The sequence below is a fragment of the Pistacia vera genome, unplaced genomic scaffold (assembly GCF_008641045.1).
Source record: "Pistacia vera cultivar Batoury unplaced genomic scaffold, PisVer_v2 Contig7, whole genome shotgun sequence".
Taxonomy (NCBI): Eukaryota; Viridiplantae; Streptophyta; class Magnoliopsida; order Sapindales; family Anacardiaceae; genus Pistacia; species Pistacia vera.
In genome coordinates this window covers 637081-652570 of record NW_022196556.1, presented here as the reverse complement: position 1 = coordinate 652570, position 15490 = coordinate 637081, and the positions used below count along the sequence as shown (strand labels likewise).

At 34.0% G+C, this 15490-nt stretch overlaps 3 protein-coding genes across 3 annotated transcripts; all 3 read right to left on the bottom strand.

Annotated features, from left to right (window-relative positions):
• Window positions 1–261: 261 nt before the first annotated feature.
• Window positions 262–1996, bottom strand: LOC116114033 (7-ethoxycoumarin O-deethylase-like). The gene has a single exon (XM_031400184.1). It carries the CDS (start codon window positions 1860–1862, stop codon window positions 348–350), a length of 1515 nt encoding a protein of 504 aa, XP_031256044.1. The 5' UTR covers window positions 1863–1996; the 3' UTR covers window positions 262–347.
• A 3124-nt stretch (window positions 1997–5120) lies between these two features.
• On the bottom strand, window positions 5121–5495 carry LOC116114067 (premnaspirodiene oxygenase-like). Its single transcript, XM_031400221.1, has one exon. It carries the CDS (start codon window positions 5493–5495, stop codon window positions 5121–5123), a length of 375 nt encoding a protein of 124 aa, XP_031256081.1.
• Window positions 5496–8167: 2672 nt separating this feature from the next.
• Window positions 8168–11978, bottom strand: LOC116114066 (putative receptor-like protein kinase At3g47110). The gene is made up of 4 exons (XM_031400220.1): window positions 11351–11978; window positions 10882–11244; window positions 8802–10787; window positions 8168–8668 (listed from the first exon to the last, which is right to left on the bottom strand). The coding sequence occupies exons 1-4, from the start codon at window positions 11976–11978 to the stop codon at window positions 8289–8291; spliced, it is 3357 nt and encodes a 1118-aa protein (XP_031256080.1). The 3' UTR covers window positions 8168–8288.
• Window positions 11979–15490: the final 3512 nt, after the last annotated feature.

Below are 15490 nucleotides of genomic sequence, written 5' to 3'. Positions count from 1 at the left end.
CATCAATATGCTACTATATAACTTCATTGAATCTGAAAAAGTTTAGAAACTTTTTTGCCTTCTGTTTTTCTTTTTCTCTGAAATGGCAATGATAATATCTTTTCTTTATTATAGAGGACTTGAAGCATGATAATATCTTACCCTAGGATGCTGCCATTGCCATCCGGGAATTTCTTAAATTGATTTCTACCTCGCTGGAATAATTTTTGTTTCCTTCTCCTTTATTTGGAAAATAGAATACAAAAGTAAGATCTAACCCAACCATGCAGTGGCTTATTTGGCCTAACAGTAGTATCACAAACTCTACCCTTCATGCCACAAGGAAAATGCTAACGCATCCTCTGTCTTCAGTAGTAAAGCTCTGAATTAGACAGTCTTGGAGTTGGAATAGCAATCAAAGGCTCCGATTTCTTTATAACAATCCCAAATTTTTCAGTTAAGTTCAGTTCTGCGCCATCTGGTAATTTCCACTCAAACGAGTGCAACAATGAAGCCAATATGAACATCAAAACCCTCTCTGCTAGAGGAATCCCTGCGCACATTCTCCTCCCAGAACCAAATGGCACATACTTAAAATTGTTTCCCAAGTAATCAAATTTCTCAGGATCATCCAAGAACCTCTCAGGTTTAAATTCCAAAGGATTTTCCCAAAGCGCGGGATCTCTATGAATCGCCCAAACGTTCAACATCACCCTCGTGCCTTTTGGTATAGTATAGCCACCGATTGTGCTCGATTGGCTTGGAGAGCGAGGTACTAGAAGAGGCAGAGCTGGGTGCAGACGTAATGTCTCTTTCACAACAGCATCTAAATACCTTAATTCCCGCAAGTGAAACTCTTCAACTGAGCTGAACATGCCAACAACTTCTGCTAATTCTTGCTGAACTTTCCTCATTATTTCCTGGTGTTGCAGCAGCTCTGCCATTGTCCATTCCACCATCGTTGTTGAGGTGTCTGTTCCTCCCACGATTATATCCATCAGCAATGCCTTCAGTTGGATGATGGTAATAGAGTTTTCTCTATCTTCATGTTCCTTGAGGTCCAAGAGGAATTGCAAGAAGTCCTTTTGTTCATCGTTCACCATATTGGTACGCTGTTCAATAGCAGAATAAACAATCTTTTCAAACCATGAAAGAATATGCTTCGTTTTCCTTTCTATTCCTTGAATATCAAGCCATGAAAGCACCGGAAAAATGTCTGAAAGATTTGGAGTTCCTAGCAACACCATCAATTCTGCAAGCATCTTTCGAAGCTCAACCCCAAGATTTGTCCCTTTCTGTCCCAACTCAAAACTGGCACCCCACAGCATGTTCTGGACTACATTGATCGAAGTTGCAGTTGATAATTCACCAATGTCTACCGTCTTCCCAATTCTGTTGCAATACACATCTCTAATAGTATTCTTAATCTCTCGTTTTCGCAGAGTGTAGCAGGCATCAATGCTTGCATTACTCATCATCTTGCCCACAAATATTTTGCGCAACTTTCTCCATTTAGCACCATAGGGGCACCAACCGATATCGTTTGCATCATATGTGATCGCCCTTGCAGCGATGGATGTATCACGGTTAGCAAAAACTATATCATTGTCACGAACCACTTCCTTAACCAGCGATGGCGAGCTCACGACAACACATAATTTGTTTCCGAGCCAAAGCTTGTAGATAGGACCATAGACTTCTCCCAATTCTGTGAATTTCCTGTGAAGATGAGTGCCCAGGAAAGGAAGGTATCCGACTAGAGGCAAGCCACAGGGACCTGGTGGCAGTGTAGCATTAATATTTCTTGATTTCTTGACTTTCCACGACAACCAGATCACAGCCAGCATCCCAACTAAAGAAGTGAGAATCGCCATGAAATCCATCTTAGAATTTAGAATCTGTGAATGAAGAGAAAAATGCCTTGACTATAGAATTGTTTAACTAAAACAAGCTCTTAGCAAAGTAGAAAATGTTCGATAAGAAGGAAGTTTGTTGGTGTGTGGTGATATCCTGATACTTTTCTAGCTTTAATGGTTCATATTAAAACAGTTCTCTTCCTCCAGAAGATATCTTTTCTAGTGGACAGCATTTTGTTTCGTTGATGACCACAGTAATTGCCTTTGGCTTTATCATATATGCAAGGTAAAGGAAAACCAATTCAAGCAATTTTCTCTAGATATTTTAAGAAATACTTAATTGACAAACAAAGTATACTCTTCAAGTGAATTACGTATCTATGTTGTGTTACGGTATTTTCTGAAAAGCTTTAGAAACTATATATTTTGTCTTTTGTTTATCTTTTCATCTAAAATGACAGTGGAGACTCACCTTTTTTTTTTTTTAGAGGACTTGGAGCATGATGCCATCTTACCCCATGATGCTCTTTAAGTGAATTACCTATGAGAAACAAAACTTTATGTAATGCGCCCTTACAGATTTGCTCAACATGATATATTGTCTTTTCTTTTTGATAAGAAACTGTTAAACTATATTGAAGAAAGATTAAGAGATAGGTATATCTGTAAAATAAGGTAATTGATTATGTGCCTTTTGGAATAGTTGAGTTACCAAATTTATTGGGGTCGTTAATTCTATCTTGTTTTCACTTTCAATCTTAATAATGTATGTTTTTTGTAAGGATTATTGGCAAGTACTGGCTATCTGATAAGGAACCCATACACAAAAGAAAGGTTTTTGCCTTGGAGAAGTTATTAGTTGGTAAAATTCATAAGCAGGCATAGAGTATGTCTTTTGAAACACTGGTATGTCAATCAAACTTTCATGGAGGAGATCTTCCTAAATTGAACTGAAAGACAAAAATAGTAATTATTTTACGTAAAAATAAGAATGTTGTTAAGTACACCCACTCATTTACTAAGTTTCGCTTATTATAAATTTTATTACAATTTTGTCCTTTAAATGGGGCCGACTAATAAAATCAATGGTGTTCGAGAATCTCTTATATATATATATATAAGGTTACGGGAAATGACTTTTAGCTCCCATCTTCCATTGTAAGTGAAAAAAATTATTCTTCTTTCTCCATCGTTTAATTTCAAAGCCTTATATTTACAGTTCACCGAAAAATAAATGAAATTTAAGTCTATAAGAATTGACAATTTTACAAGTAAATTGAAGCTCATGGTAATTATCAAAATTACTTAATATTTCTTATTCACGACATGAATTAATCTTTTAGATCTTAATCCTTTTAGGCCTAAAAGCAAACTAATCTACTGTTGAATATTCGTTCAAAGAGTTCTTTATTAATTTATTTCTTCTTCTTGTTTCTTTTCTAAGTTTTATATTTGAGAAAACTATTGCAGATCTTATTATTTAAATGGAAAACTGTTTATGTAACTAAGAAATTACTAGAACTTGAACCATCCAAGTTATTTCAACTAGTCCATCGAGGTCTTAAAGTTAACGATTAGATAAGACTTTAGTGACTACCATTTATTAGTAGTCATGGAGATTCAAACTCGGGACTTCTTAAATAATATATTTAAGAGTCTCAAGTGAACCGTCAAGCTACTTAGAAGTAGTTAATAGGTTAATTATTTTTTTTTAGATCTGAGTTCGTTTTATGTTTTAGTATCTACAAAGTTGTCAACTTAAAAAACACCTCAAAAACAATATAAATTTTCCTACAATTTTTGAATATGTATAAGAACTATTTTAAATAGTATTATACTCCTATCTAAGGTAGAAGATGGGGATAAAGATTAATATATATACATATATGATGTTACCCATACCATAAATTATTCCCAAATGCCCAATGTGAGTAATAAGAGGAAATGGGTTATATGGGCTCAACTCTGAAAATCCCAAGAAAGCCCAAAAGAGGAAATTCACAAGAATTGCAAGAGAGCTCAATATACATGAGCAGTATAAGGTTACTCTCAGAAAGTGTACTTAGGAGTCGGGCTCAATTAAATGGCAGTGGGCTTGGGTCTCCAAATTAAATAGCAATTGGGCTCAATAGTATAAGCTTACGATTTTTGTATAATAATGTTAAACACATTTATTATTAGAAGATAACATATTACCGTGAAGGACAAATCAGTTTTTTTTTTTGTGTTGCAGTAGTAGCAGTTTTGTGTCATTGAAGTTTTGTGTTAAGTTGAAATGTGGTAATCTGAAGTAGTAGTAGTGATGGTGAATCAATATGGAAAGGGTGTGTTGAAGTGGAAATGGTAGTTGAAGTTGAATATGGAAAGGGTGTTTTTGAAGTTGAATTGACTGCTCTGTAATTGAGCTGCTCTGTAGTTGAAGTGGCTTTTATTGAGTTGCTCTGTAGTTGAAGTGGGCTTTGTAGTTGAAGTGGGCTCCGTAATTGAGCTGCTCTGTAGTTGAAGTGGCTTTTATTGAGCTGCTCTGTAGTTGAAGTGGCTTTTAAAATAGTTGTTTAAGTGTTGAAGTTGCTGTTTTGCTGAAGCATTAAAATGAAGTTGAAGTTGTTGTTTTGCTGCATTGAAATGACTGCAGTTTACAATTTGTTGAAGATTACTGTTTTAAGTGTTGAAGTTGCTGTTTTGTTGAAGCATTGAAATGGAGTTGAAGTTGTTGTTTTGCTGAAGCATTGAAATGACTGCAAGTGTTGAAGTTGCTGTTTTGCTGAAGTATTGAAATGAAGTTGAAGTTGCTATTTTGCTGATTTGCTAAAGCTATTTTGCTGAAGCATTGAAATGACTGCAGTTCACAAAAAGTGCAGCAAAGAGATAGCAGGAGCAAAGGAGAGTCCAGTTTAAGGGGGAATGTTAACCAAAATATGAAGAAAGGACAAACTATGAAGGTCCTTATTGTAATTTCCTGATATTGTATAAACTCACAGCTCTTAAACTGTGTCGTTTTGGTTTTGCTCAGTTTCCCCTTTGTATAAAACATTCACTGTATGTTCTACTGTTCCGTAACAAAGAGATCAGTTCACGATTTTCAGATCTGTTTCCAGTTTCTGTTTTCGTCAGTTTCATTTTCTTTTTTCATCTGTTTCACTCACCAATGTTTACCGCATTCCCAATTCTGTTGCTATACACATCTCTGATGGTATTCTTAATCTCTCGTTTTCGCAGAGTTTAGCAGGCATCAAGGCTTGCATTACTCATCATCTTGCCCACAAATATTTTGCGCAACTTTCTTCATTTAGCACCATAGGGGCACCAACCGATATCGTTTGCATCATGTGTGATCACCCTTGCAGCGATGGATGCATCACGGTTAGCAAAAACTGTATCATTGTCACGAACCACTTCTTTAGCCAGCGATGGCGAGCTCACTACAACAAATAATTTGTTTCCGAGCCAAAGCTTGTAGATAGGACCATAGACTTCTCCCAATTCCGTGAATTTCCTGTGAAGATGAGTGCCCAGGAAAGGAAGGTATCCGACTAGAGGCAAGCCACAGGGACTTGGTGGCAGTTTAGCATTAATATTTCTTGATTTCTTGACTTTCCACGACAACCAAATCACAGCCAGCATCCCAACTAAAGAAGTGAGAATCGCCATGAAATCCATCTTAGAATTTAGAATCTGTGAATGAAGAGAAAAATGCCTTGACTATAGAATTGTTTAACTAAAACAAGCTCTTAGCAAAGTAGAAAATGTTCGATAAGTAGGAAGTTTTTTGTAAGGATTATTGTCAAGTACTGGCAAACTGATAAGGAACCCATACACAAAAGAAAGGTTTTTGCCTTGGAGAAGTTATTAGTTGGTAAAATTCATAAGCAGGCATAGAGTATGTCTTTTGAAACACTGGTATGTCAATCAAACTTTCATGGAGGAGATCTTCCTAAATTGAACTGAAAGACAAAAATAGTAATTATTTTACGTAAAAATAAGAATGTTGTTAAGTACACCGACTCATTTACTAAGTTTCGCTTATTATAAATTTTATTATAATTTTGTCCTTTAAATAGGGCCGACTAATAAAATAAATGGTGTTCGAGAATCTCCTTTATATATATATATATATATATAAGGTTACGGGAAATGACTTTTAGCTCCCATCTTCTATTGTAAGTGAAAAAAATTATTCTTCTTTCTCCATCGTTTAATTTCAAAGTTTTATATTTACAATTCACGAAAAAATAAATGAAATTTAAGTCTATAAGAATTCACAATTTTACAAGTAAATTGAAGCTCATGGTAATTATCAAAATTACTTAATATTTCTTATTCACGACATGAATTAATCTTTTAGATCTTAATCCTTTTAGGCCTAAAAGCAAACTAAACTATTGTTAAATCTTCGTTCAGAGAGTTCTTTATTAATTTCTTTCTTCTTCTCGTTTCTTTTCTAAGTTTTATATTTGAGAAAACTATTGCAGATCTTATTGTTTTAATGGAAAATTGTTTATGTAAATAAGAAATTACTAGAACTTGAATCATCCAAGTTATTTCAACTAGTCACTCGAGGTCTTAAAGTTAATGATTAGATAAGACTCTAAGGACTACCCTTTATTAGTAGTCACGGAGATTCAAACTCAGGACCTCTTGAATAATACATTTAAGAGTCTCAAGCGAACCGTCAAACTACTTAGAAGCAGTTAATAGGTTAATTATTTTGTTTTAGATCTGAGTTCGTTTTATGTTTTAGTATCTACCAAGTTGTCAACTTAAAAAACACCTCAAAAACAATATAAATTTTCCTACAATTTTTGAATATGTATAAGAACTATTTTAAATACTATTATACTCCTATGTAAGGTAGAAAATGGGGATAAAGATTAATATATATACGTATAAAATGTTACCCATACCATAAATTATTCTCAAATGCCCAATATGAGTAATAAGAGGAAATGGGTTATATGGGCTCAACCCTGAAAACCCCATGGAAGCCCAAAAGAGGAGATTCACAAGAATTGCAAGAGAGCTCAATCTACTTAGGAGTCGGGCTCAATTAAATGGCAGTGGGCTTGGGTCTCCAAATTAAATGGCAATTGGGCTCAATAGAATAAGCTTACTATTTTTGTATAATAATGTTAAACACATATTTGTTATTAGAAGATAACATATTACAGTGAAGGACAAATCAGAAATTTATTTTAATTATGAATATTGTAAAATTTTCATTAAAAAGGGGCTACATTTTTTTTTTTAAATTTCAAAATTAATACTAATTTAAAATCACTTTATTATGATATATATATATTTTTTTAAATTGCCTAATAAATTTTATTTTTTAAATGTTGACCACCTTGAGGGACGGCTAAGGGTTGGTTACACCCTTTTTCGAGCGGGTTTAACTTCATAGTTATATAAATATCTACATATTGTATGTTGAAATGATTTTGGACTTAATGAAATGTGTCCCCTAACAAATTTATGAGAAAATAGGACCCTAGAAGTATATTTTTATATAACTTGGGCATAATTTATAAACACAATTGTGGAGGACCTAAATACATCTAAAAGCTAATTTTCAGCTGATTTATCTACAAATCATAGTGCCCACAAATTTTCATGTAAAAACTGATTTCTAGTCTTTCTATCAAGGGTCGTTAAATTATAAAATCATGAGAACATTTCTCTTTGTATTGATAGAACAACAACAATAATAACACCATTAGACTTGTACATAATAATAATACATAAACTTATAATGTTGAACAATATACTTCTGAAAATAAGACAATAGACAATAAATGCATGGATAGGCCTTTTCAAATTTGAAAACCATCCATGTCCTAGAAAGCCTTGGGCCAATAGTAGTGAGCTTTAATCATGCTGCATACGTCTCATTAAGAAGTGATAGATTGCCACTGGCTATGCCATGTACATTAATTTAGTAAGAAATTTGATAGACAGTCTTGTCTTTTAACAATTTTTATTTTTATTTTTTCATGGTAAGACAGCTTAATCAGTGTTAAAATCAAAATGAACAAACAATAACGATTATAATAAATAGAGAGACTTATATTGAAAATGATGAGTCATTTTTATTAGCAAAAATAAAAAAGAAAGTTTAATAAAAGAAAATTAATTCATCTTTATTAGAAATGGGAAACTTTTCAAACCCCTTATACTTTGTCCTCAGTACATTAAGGTCTATCAAATTCAAAAACTCAATACAAGTGCTTCTTGTCATCATAGGCTTAGAAAAAGTTAAAGGTTGCTTCATCTTTACACATAGCTTCTTTGAAACTCAGGCCGTTCAATTCATGGGTAGTTGGCAGCAAGCTCATCCATTTCTCTCTGCAAATCAAAAGAGCCAATGGTTAAATAACATAACATCAGCCAAAAAAAGGTTCAAGGGTATGGCTGATCACCTGAACAGACTTTATTATCAAGGACAATAGAAGGATATTAATGTAAATTTAAAACCCTTTTGCCTCTTCTTGTTCCGATTTTTGCAAATTCAACTCTAATTTTGATGAGTCTTGTTCCCACTTCTTTTATGCTCATCCTCTCCTCAGGTGATTCTCTTGTACACTCCATAGCCAAACTCAAGATAGATGACAAACATTCCTCCTTGCTAGAGAAATGTTCATCATCCCTTCTTAGCAAATTTGTGTCCAAGACTTGCATCAATGTGCTGCATAATGATTCACCTACCCAACTCCTTAAACTCATATCTTCAGTAAATATTTCGTCCGTTGGCTTCTTCCTTGTAAATGTTTCCATTAGCATGATACCATAGCTGTACACATCTCCTTTTCTAGATACTTTTCCTTCTCTTCCATATTCTGATAGTGATCACATGCACTTTCATTGTTAGACTTATAAATCATTAATTTTGTTTTTCTTCTAGTAAGAAAAATGAAACAGTGCCAAAGACGACGTTTTAATGAAAAAAATAATTAAATTAGAAATGATTACCTGGCGCCATATAACCAATGGTGGCAAGGGTCTGTGTTTGTGTCATAGACTCTTCTTCACCTAAGAGCTTAGTGATGCCAAAATCACTTAAATGTGCAACCATGTTTTCGTCTAGTAGGACGTTGCTTGGCTTTAAGTCACAATGAACAATTGAGAATGAATAACCAAAATGGAGATATTCCAAAGCTGATGCAACATCAATCATTATATTCAACCTCTGTGAAATGTCCAAAACATTGTCGTTAGAATACAAACATTTCTCTAGGCTCCCATTTGGCAGATACTCCAATACCAGTGCTTTAAAATCATCGCTAGAGCAACAAGTGATGATTTTGACAAGATTTCGATGACGAATACGACTCATTACTTCACATTCAACTTCAAAACTAGTAAAAGCTTCTTCAAATTGCAGGTGGAATACTTTTACTGCAAGCTCCATGCCGTCACCAAGTCTTCCTTTGTAAACTGAACCAAAACTCCCCTTGCCGAGTAGGTTGTGCTCATTGAATCCATCTGTTGCTCTCACAAGTTCATGGTAAGAAATTCTTCTCCATGTTTCTTGTGGAGACATATCGATATTACTAGGTAGCTTTTTGTCCTTTTTGCGGCATTTCAGCAACACAAATAAAAGAACTAGCACAACTAATGTGACCGCAATGCTTAGTGACAAGACAATCAATAAGAGAACTTTTGATTTGCGATGAGTGCTACTTTTGCATGGTGGAACTTTTAGTTGGGGATCAAAACCACATAATGCAAGATTCCCCATAAATGAGTCACCCGAAAGATTTGCAAAACATCCTCTTGTAGGAATTTCACCTCTTAATTGGTTGAAAGACAAATTTAGATATTTGAGGTACAAGAGGTTCTCCAAAGACTTTGGAATAACTCCTGAGAGTTTGTTACTAGACAAATCCAAGAATTCTAAGCTTGTCAAGTGATCAAACATTTCAGGAATTGAGCCTGCTAATCTATTATATCCTAAAGAGAGATTTTGTAGATTTTGTAGGCTTCCGATAACAACTGGAATATTTCCAGAAAAAAGATTCCTTGACAAATCTATATTTATCGCAACCTTAAGATTTCCAATGTTTGATGGAAGAGATCCATTGAGATAATTTGACGACAAATCAAAGTACAAGATATCCTCAAGATTCCACAAAGTTGATGGTATAAAAGATGTTAACTTATTTGAACCTAAATACAATTTTCTCAGTGTGGTGAGATTACCTAAGCATGTAGGTATGGTTCCATGGAACTTGTTTCCCCCCAAATGCAACTCAGCCAATTCATTTAATCGACAGAGATTATTTGGGCTGAATCCTTCAAGTTTATTATTTTGAAGATACAAACGTTGGAGATTCTGCAATCCATCGATCGTAACTGGAATTGATCCAGTCAATTCATTGTCTTGTAATTGTAATTCTATCAAGTTGTTTAATTTTCCGATTTCTTTGGGAATGTTGCCACTAATATTGCAATCATTTATGTTAAGATATTCCAAAGAAATAGGCAAATTCCCTATTGAACTTGGAATGATGCTATTTAGTGGATTTTGGCCTAATCTTAGAACTCTTAAACTCTCGCAATTCGCCAAAGATGAAAGAAAGTTCATATCTAGAGTAGAAGATGTGAAGTAATTAGATTTTAAATCTAGTATCTCAAGATTTTTTAAATTACCAATTGTACTAGGAATGAAGCCTGAGAATGAATTATATGATATATCTAGCAAGGAGAGCTTGGAAGCATTGGTGATGAAAGCAGGAAACGACCCACTGAAATTATTACCGAACAAGGGAAGTTGCTCAAGATTTGGCAACTCTGCAGTTGATGGAAGAATTCCCGAGAGTTGATTGCCACACAGTGAAAGTATTTTAATTGTTGAGATGTTGAATATAGCAGCTGGGACAGGGCCAATTAGGTGGTTAAATTGAAGGACCAAACACTCCAGATTATGAAGATTGCCAATTTCGTATGGTACTTCGCCTGAAAATATGATAGCTCAATTAGTGAATTGGATTACAACAAAACGAAATTATTCTATTATAACATAAAAAACTGAGAGAGGTTTATCGTGTACCTATCAAGTGATTCTCACTAAGATATAGGTTCTTGATTAATGTCAAGTTTCCAATTTCTCTTGGAATACGTTCTCCGAATTGGTTATTGGACAACATAACAGAATCAAGCATTCTACATTGCCCCAAACTGTGTGGAATTGGACCAGTGAGTTGATTATAAGACATGTAAAACTCTTCAAGATTAGGAAGATGTTGGCACATGTTATCCAGAAGGCTACCACTTAGGCTATTATTTGAAAAGTCCATGGAAATTAAAGAAGAAAGATTGAAGATAAGCGAAGGAATAGTTCCCATTAAGGAATTATTTGCCAAGGATAATATCTCCAATTCTGAAAGTTTGCCCAGCTCTTTTGGAATTTCTCCTATAAAATCAATATGAAGAAGCAATATAATATGTTGTTTAGAAAATTTCTAAAAAGAAAATTTGTAAAAGCAACTAATCAAAAACAAGGTTCATTTATATCATACCTTGGAGTTTATTGTTATTAAGCAATAGCCGCTTAAGCTGAGTCAAGTTTCTGATTTCTTTGGGAATGACTCCTGTGAAATAATTGAAAGATAGGGACAAGATTTGCAATTTTTTGCATTTTGATAAAGCGGATGGTAATTTGCCCTGGAGCATATTAAAAGGCAAGGAAAAGAATTCCAAATTGGGAAGATTATAAAAAATGCTTTCAGGGAGTCCGCCAGATAATCCATTAAAACCGAAAGAAAGGTATTTCAGTCGATGTAAATGAGCCAACTCCTCAGGGAGAGAGCCATAAAAGCTGTTGTTCTTGATGACCAGCGTTGCAAGGAAAGATAGATTCCCTAGTTGAGGAGGAAGGGTGCCTGTGAGAGCCAAGTTAGAAATATTCAAAGCTGTGACTCTGTGGTGACGGCCAGCACAAGTGATGCCAGTCCAACTACAAACAGAGGTAGTTGTGGACCAATTATTGGCCAATAAATTGCTAGGATCATGGCTTATACGAGCTTTCAGAGCAAGAAGAGCTTGTTTGTCTGTGGAAATGTCGGTTACTTCTGCATTAACAAAGGAAAGTGTTGAAAAAGGAACTAAGAAAGCTAAGACAATGCAAAGGGAAAGGTTTCTCTCCATGAGATTAGAATGTTGTGTGGTTATAGTGCGGGCTTGGCGACATGTACAATTAAACCGGACTGATATTTATAAATATACAACGAGATGATTAATATTCTATTTTGTGTGACAACTTCATGACTAAGACTCTGATTTCAAGATTGAACTCTATTATCTCATTGGCCGAGAAATCAAATTGTTTTTGGTAAAGTGAGTCAATCAAAATTAGCTGTGATCCATCAAGCTATGAGACCGAAGACAATTTTGTTGAAGCCCTTATCAGAAAGGAGCAATCTTGATACAATAAAGAAAAACATTAATAATTCCACATAATTGGCATTGTCTAGTGAGCCAGCTGTTACAAGCTAGTCCCAAATTACATAAAAGAAAAGGGTTGGCGGCGTTGTTCCTGTTTATACATTAAGCAAGTCCCCATCTAATTTTTCTACAATTTGCCGTGGCAGTTAGGGCAAGAAAATATTCAAAACAAGCTGCTCCACGACTGACCGTGGGAATGTGTTGTTAGGTATCATATTTGAAAATTAGAAACTAAGTTGGAAATATTAATTGTACCCTCCAATAAAATTTTATACTTGTTTGATCTTGTGCCGCAACTAGTCAACTTAACAGGGGCCCAATTTGTATTGATGGACGACTATTGACTTGCATTTTATTTGAACTTTCTTTGAGTAGAATAATCTCTTAACTCTTCACTGTTTAGGTGATGACTAATTTGTTTTTCTGGATAACAATTCAACGTATAGCCAGTTGACTGAGTTTCTTTCTTTGCGTAGTTAAAGTCTTGTACTTGTTCATATAACATATTCAAAAAATGTTTAATTTAACCACAATGATATTGATATTGTACCCTATTGTAGAATATCTCTACTGTGGATTCAACTTCTTTCTCTCACTTCAGCATCAGAATTCAAACGACTGACTTATCAATTTCAATTTGACTTCCACTATCAGCGGCATTAGAGGACTGCAAGTTGTAAATACAAAGACTAAAATTAAAAGTGAAAAGAAAAGTGCTACTCTCGAGCGTTATTATTTCTACCATTTGAATTTTGGGGATTATACAGCTTGAATTTTCTATATGCAGCATTTCAGTTTGAGGATAAGTGGAACACATTTGTGTAAGACCTGAAATACATCTTAAAGCTAATTTCCAGCTGATTTAAAAGCTAATTTCTACCAATCACAGCGTCTACAATTTTCCATGTAAAAGCTAATTTCTAGACTTCTTATAAAATTAATCCGTAAACTTATGACTTTGAACACAGACTTATTAAATAGAGATAGTAAAAAGGAATATGCCATATTGATAACATATTACAAATTTGATGTTAAATGCCCCAAGCAAAACAATGAAAAATGCAAAGGCATTAGGGGTAACGTTATTCTTATAGCGTAAGTGATCCCAGACAATAAATGCATGGGTTTAGAGGGCCTTTTCTAATTTGAAAAGAGTTAATGACATTTACCCACCCAAAGTTTGGCAAATCTACAAGTTTCCGCCTGTGGTTTCGTAAATTGCAAATTCAAAACCAGAACTTTCAAGCGTAACGTGTTGATGGAAAGTATTACCTATTAATTGACTGATTGCTTCCTTGTTGATTTGTTAATAAAGATTCAGTCGAAACTGATGCTACTCAATTACATCTACCCAAAGTTGATTTATTTGAAAGCTGGAAAAAACTACAGTATTTCACTATTTTATCAATGGGCAACCATAGGAATTCACACTTTAAAGAGACATTTTTTTTTTTTAATTTTTGTTCTGTTTTCTACGTTTATGTTATGGAATAGTCAACTCCCTTTTCCAGCACCTTTAATGATTCTTTCCATATTCTGTTTTCTGTATTTATGTTATGCAATAGTCATATCCCTTTTCCAGCAGCTTTAATGATTCTTTTCATAAGTTTAAATAAGCTTAAAGCAAAATCCTAAAATTTGAGCTTAATGAGTTGCTGAATGATAATTTTCAATCAAATGCCTGGTGTTATAAAGTTATGTTCTTAGTATGATTATAAAGATGGTCATATAAATGAACACTAATAGAAAAGAAAGTATTCATATAAATTATAAAGATGGTCATCACTCGTCAGACCGAGAATAACTTGGCATATCTCTTGTTTAATTAAAGGTACACAATTCCTAACACAATACATGAATATAAATCCATAAAACACAAGACTCTCAAACTCAGTATTACCATAAACATATTTTGAACGACTTTCTCTCTCAACTTATTCTTGGAGACACAATTTGTTGAGCTACAACCGAATGATATCTCAGCTGGAATTGAATAGAGAATAATTTTACTAAGACCCCACAATATCTCATCTCAATTACGACTTCTCGTCATTGAGGGCTTTGCTATATGGTGGCAGCGGCGGAGGATCCGGCCCTGGATAATTCTGAAGAAGCCGCCTTGCTGCATGCGTGCACCATAAGTTGAAAACATGGTTAATTATTATAATATCAATATATATGAGTGAAATGATAATTTCACAGAGCTTTATTGTAGTATTTGGACTCGAAATTACAATGTTGCGTTTGGAAGTGCAAGAGAGGAGAAAAGTACAGAGAAAAGAGATCGAGGTTGAATTATCAGTGACTTAGTTTTCCTCCTATGCGTATTCTCTTAAACTAGTATGTTGGTTAATAAAAGAAAATTGATAGCAATTACTTACCGAATTTAAGTAGTGGGAGTGTATCATCAAATTCAGAGGCTGCAGAAGCCAACTGAATAGACATCATGAGAAATATGATAGCTACAAAAACTACCACCATTCCAACTTGGGAGGACTTAGCAGGAGCGATTTTTGCCATTGTCAAAATGAAATATAGGCGCAATGTAATTAACAACTCAAGAAAGAGAGGCAAGAAAGGATTGAGAAATGGCGAGTATAACTTGAAGCTCAGTATTTATAGACAACAACAATGTTATATTTTAATCAATAATTATTAATTGAGTAATGCGAGGTTTACTCACTCCTCCTACTCACTTCTTTTACTTACTTTTGTAAATATAAAAAATAGTAAATGTACTATACACATAGTATGAGTATCATATGTCATTTTAACAAAAGTGAGTAGGGAGAGTGAGTAAGACTAGCATTTTTCTTACTAATTAGATGGTGACGCAAATGAGTCTTAGTTAATTTGTTGGTAAAACGACAATATGATTGTATGAAAGTCAGGTGAATAATTTCTAATATACTTCCTTCTAATTTATAATTACTAGAAGATGTTTCGCCCAAACGAAAATTATATAAAACTGCATGATTTATTCCTTGTAATATGTGTGAAATGGCTTAATAAACTTAATTATTTTGGCTTTAACCCAATAATTTACTTAAAACCTCTAGATAAAGTTAAAGGAAAAGGGTAAACATTTCCCTTGTTTCAGTTAATATATATATTGTTGAAATAAAGAAGACTTTGACCTGTTAGAGGAAAAAAAAATTAAGAAACCTTGACATAACAGGGAAATTTTATCGAATTAAAAGAAAAAGGATTACACT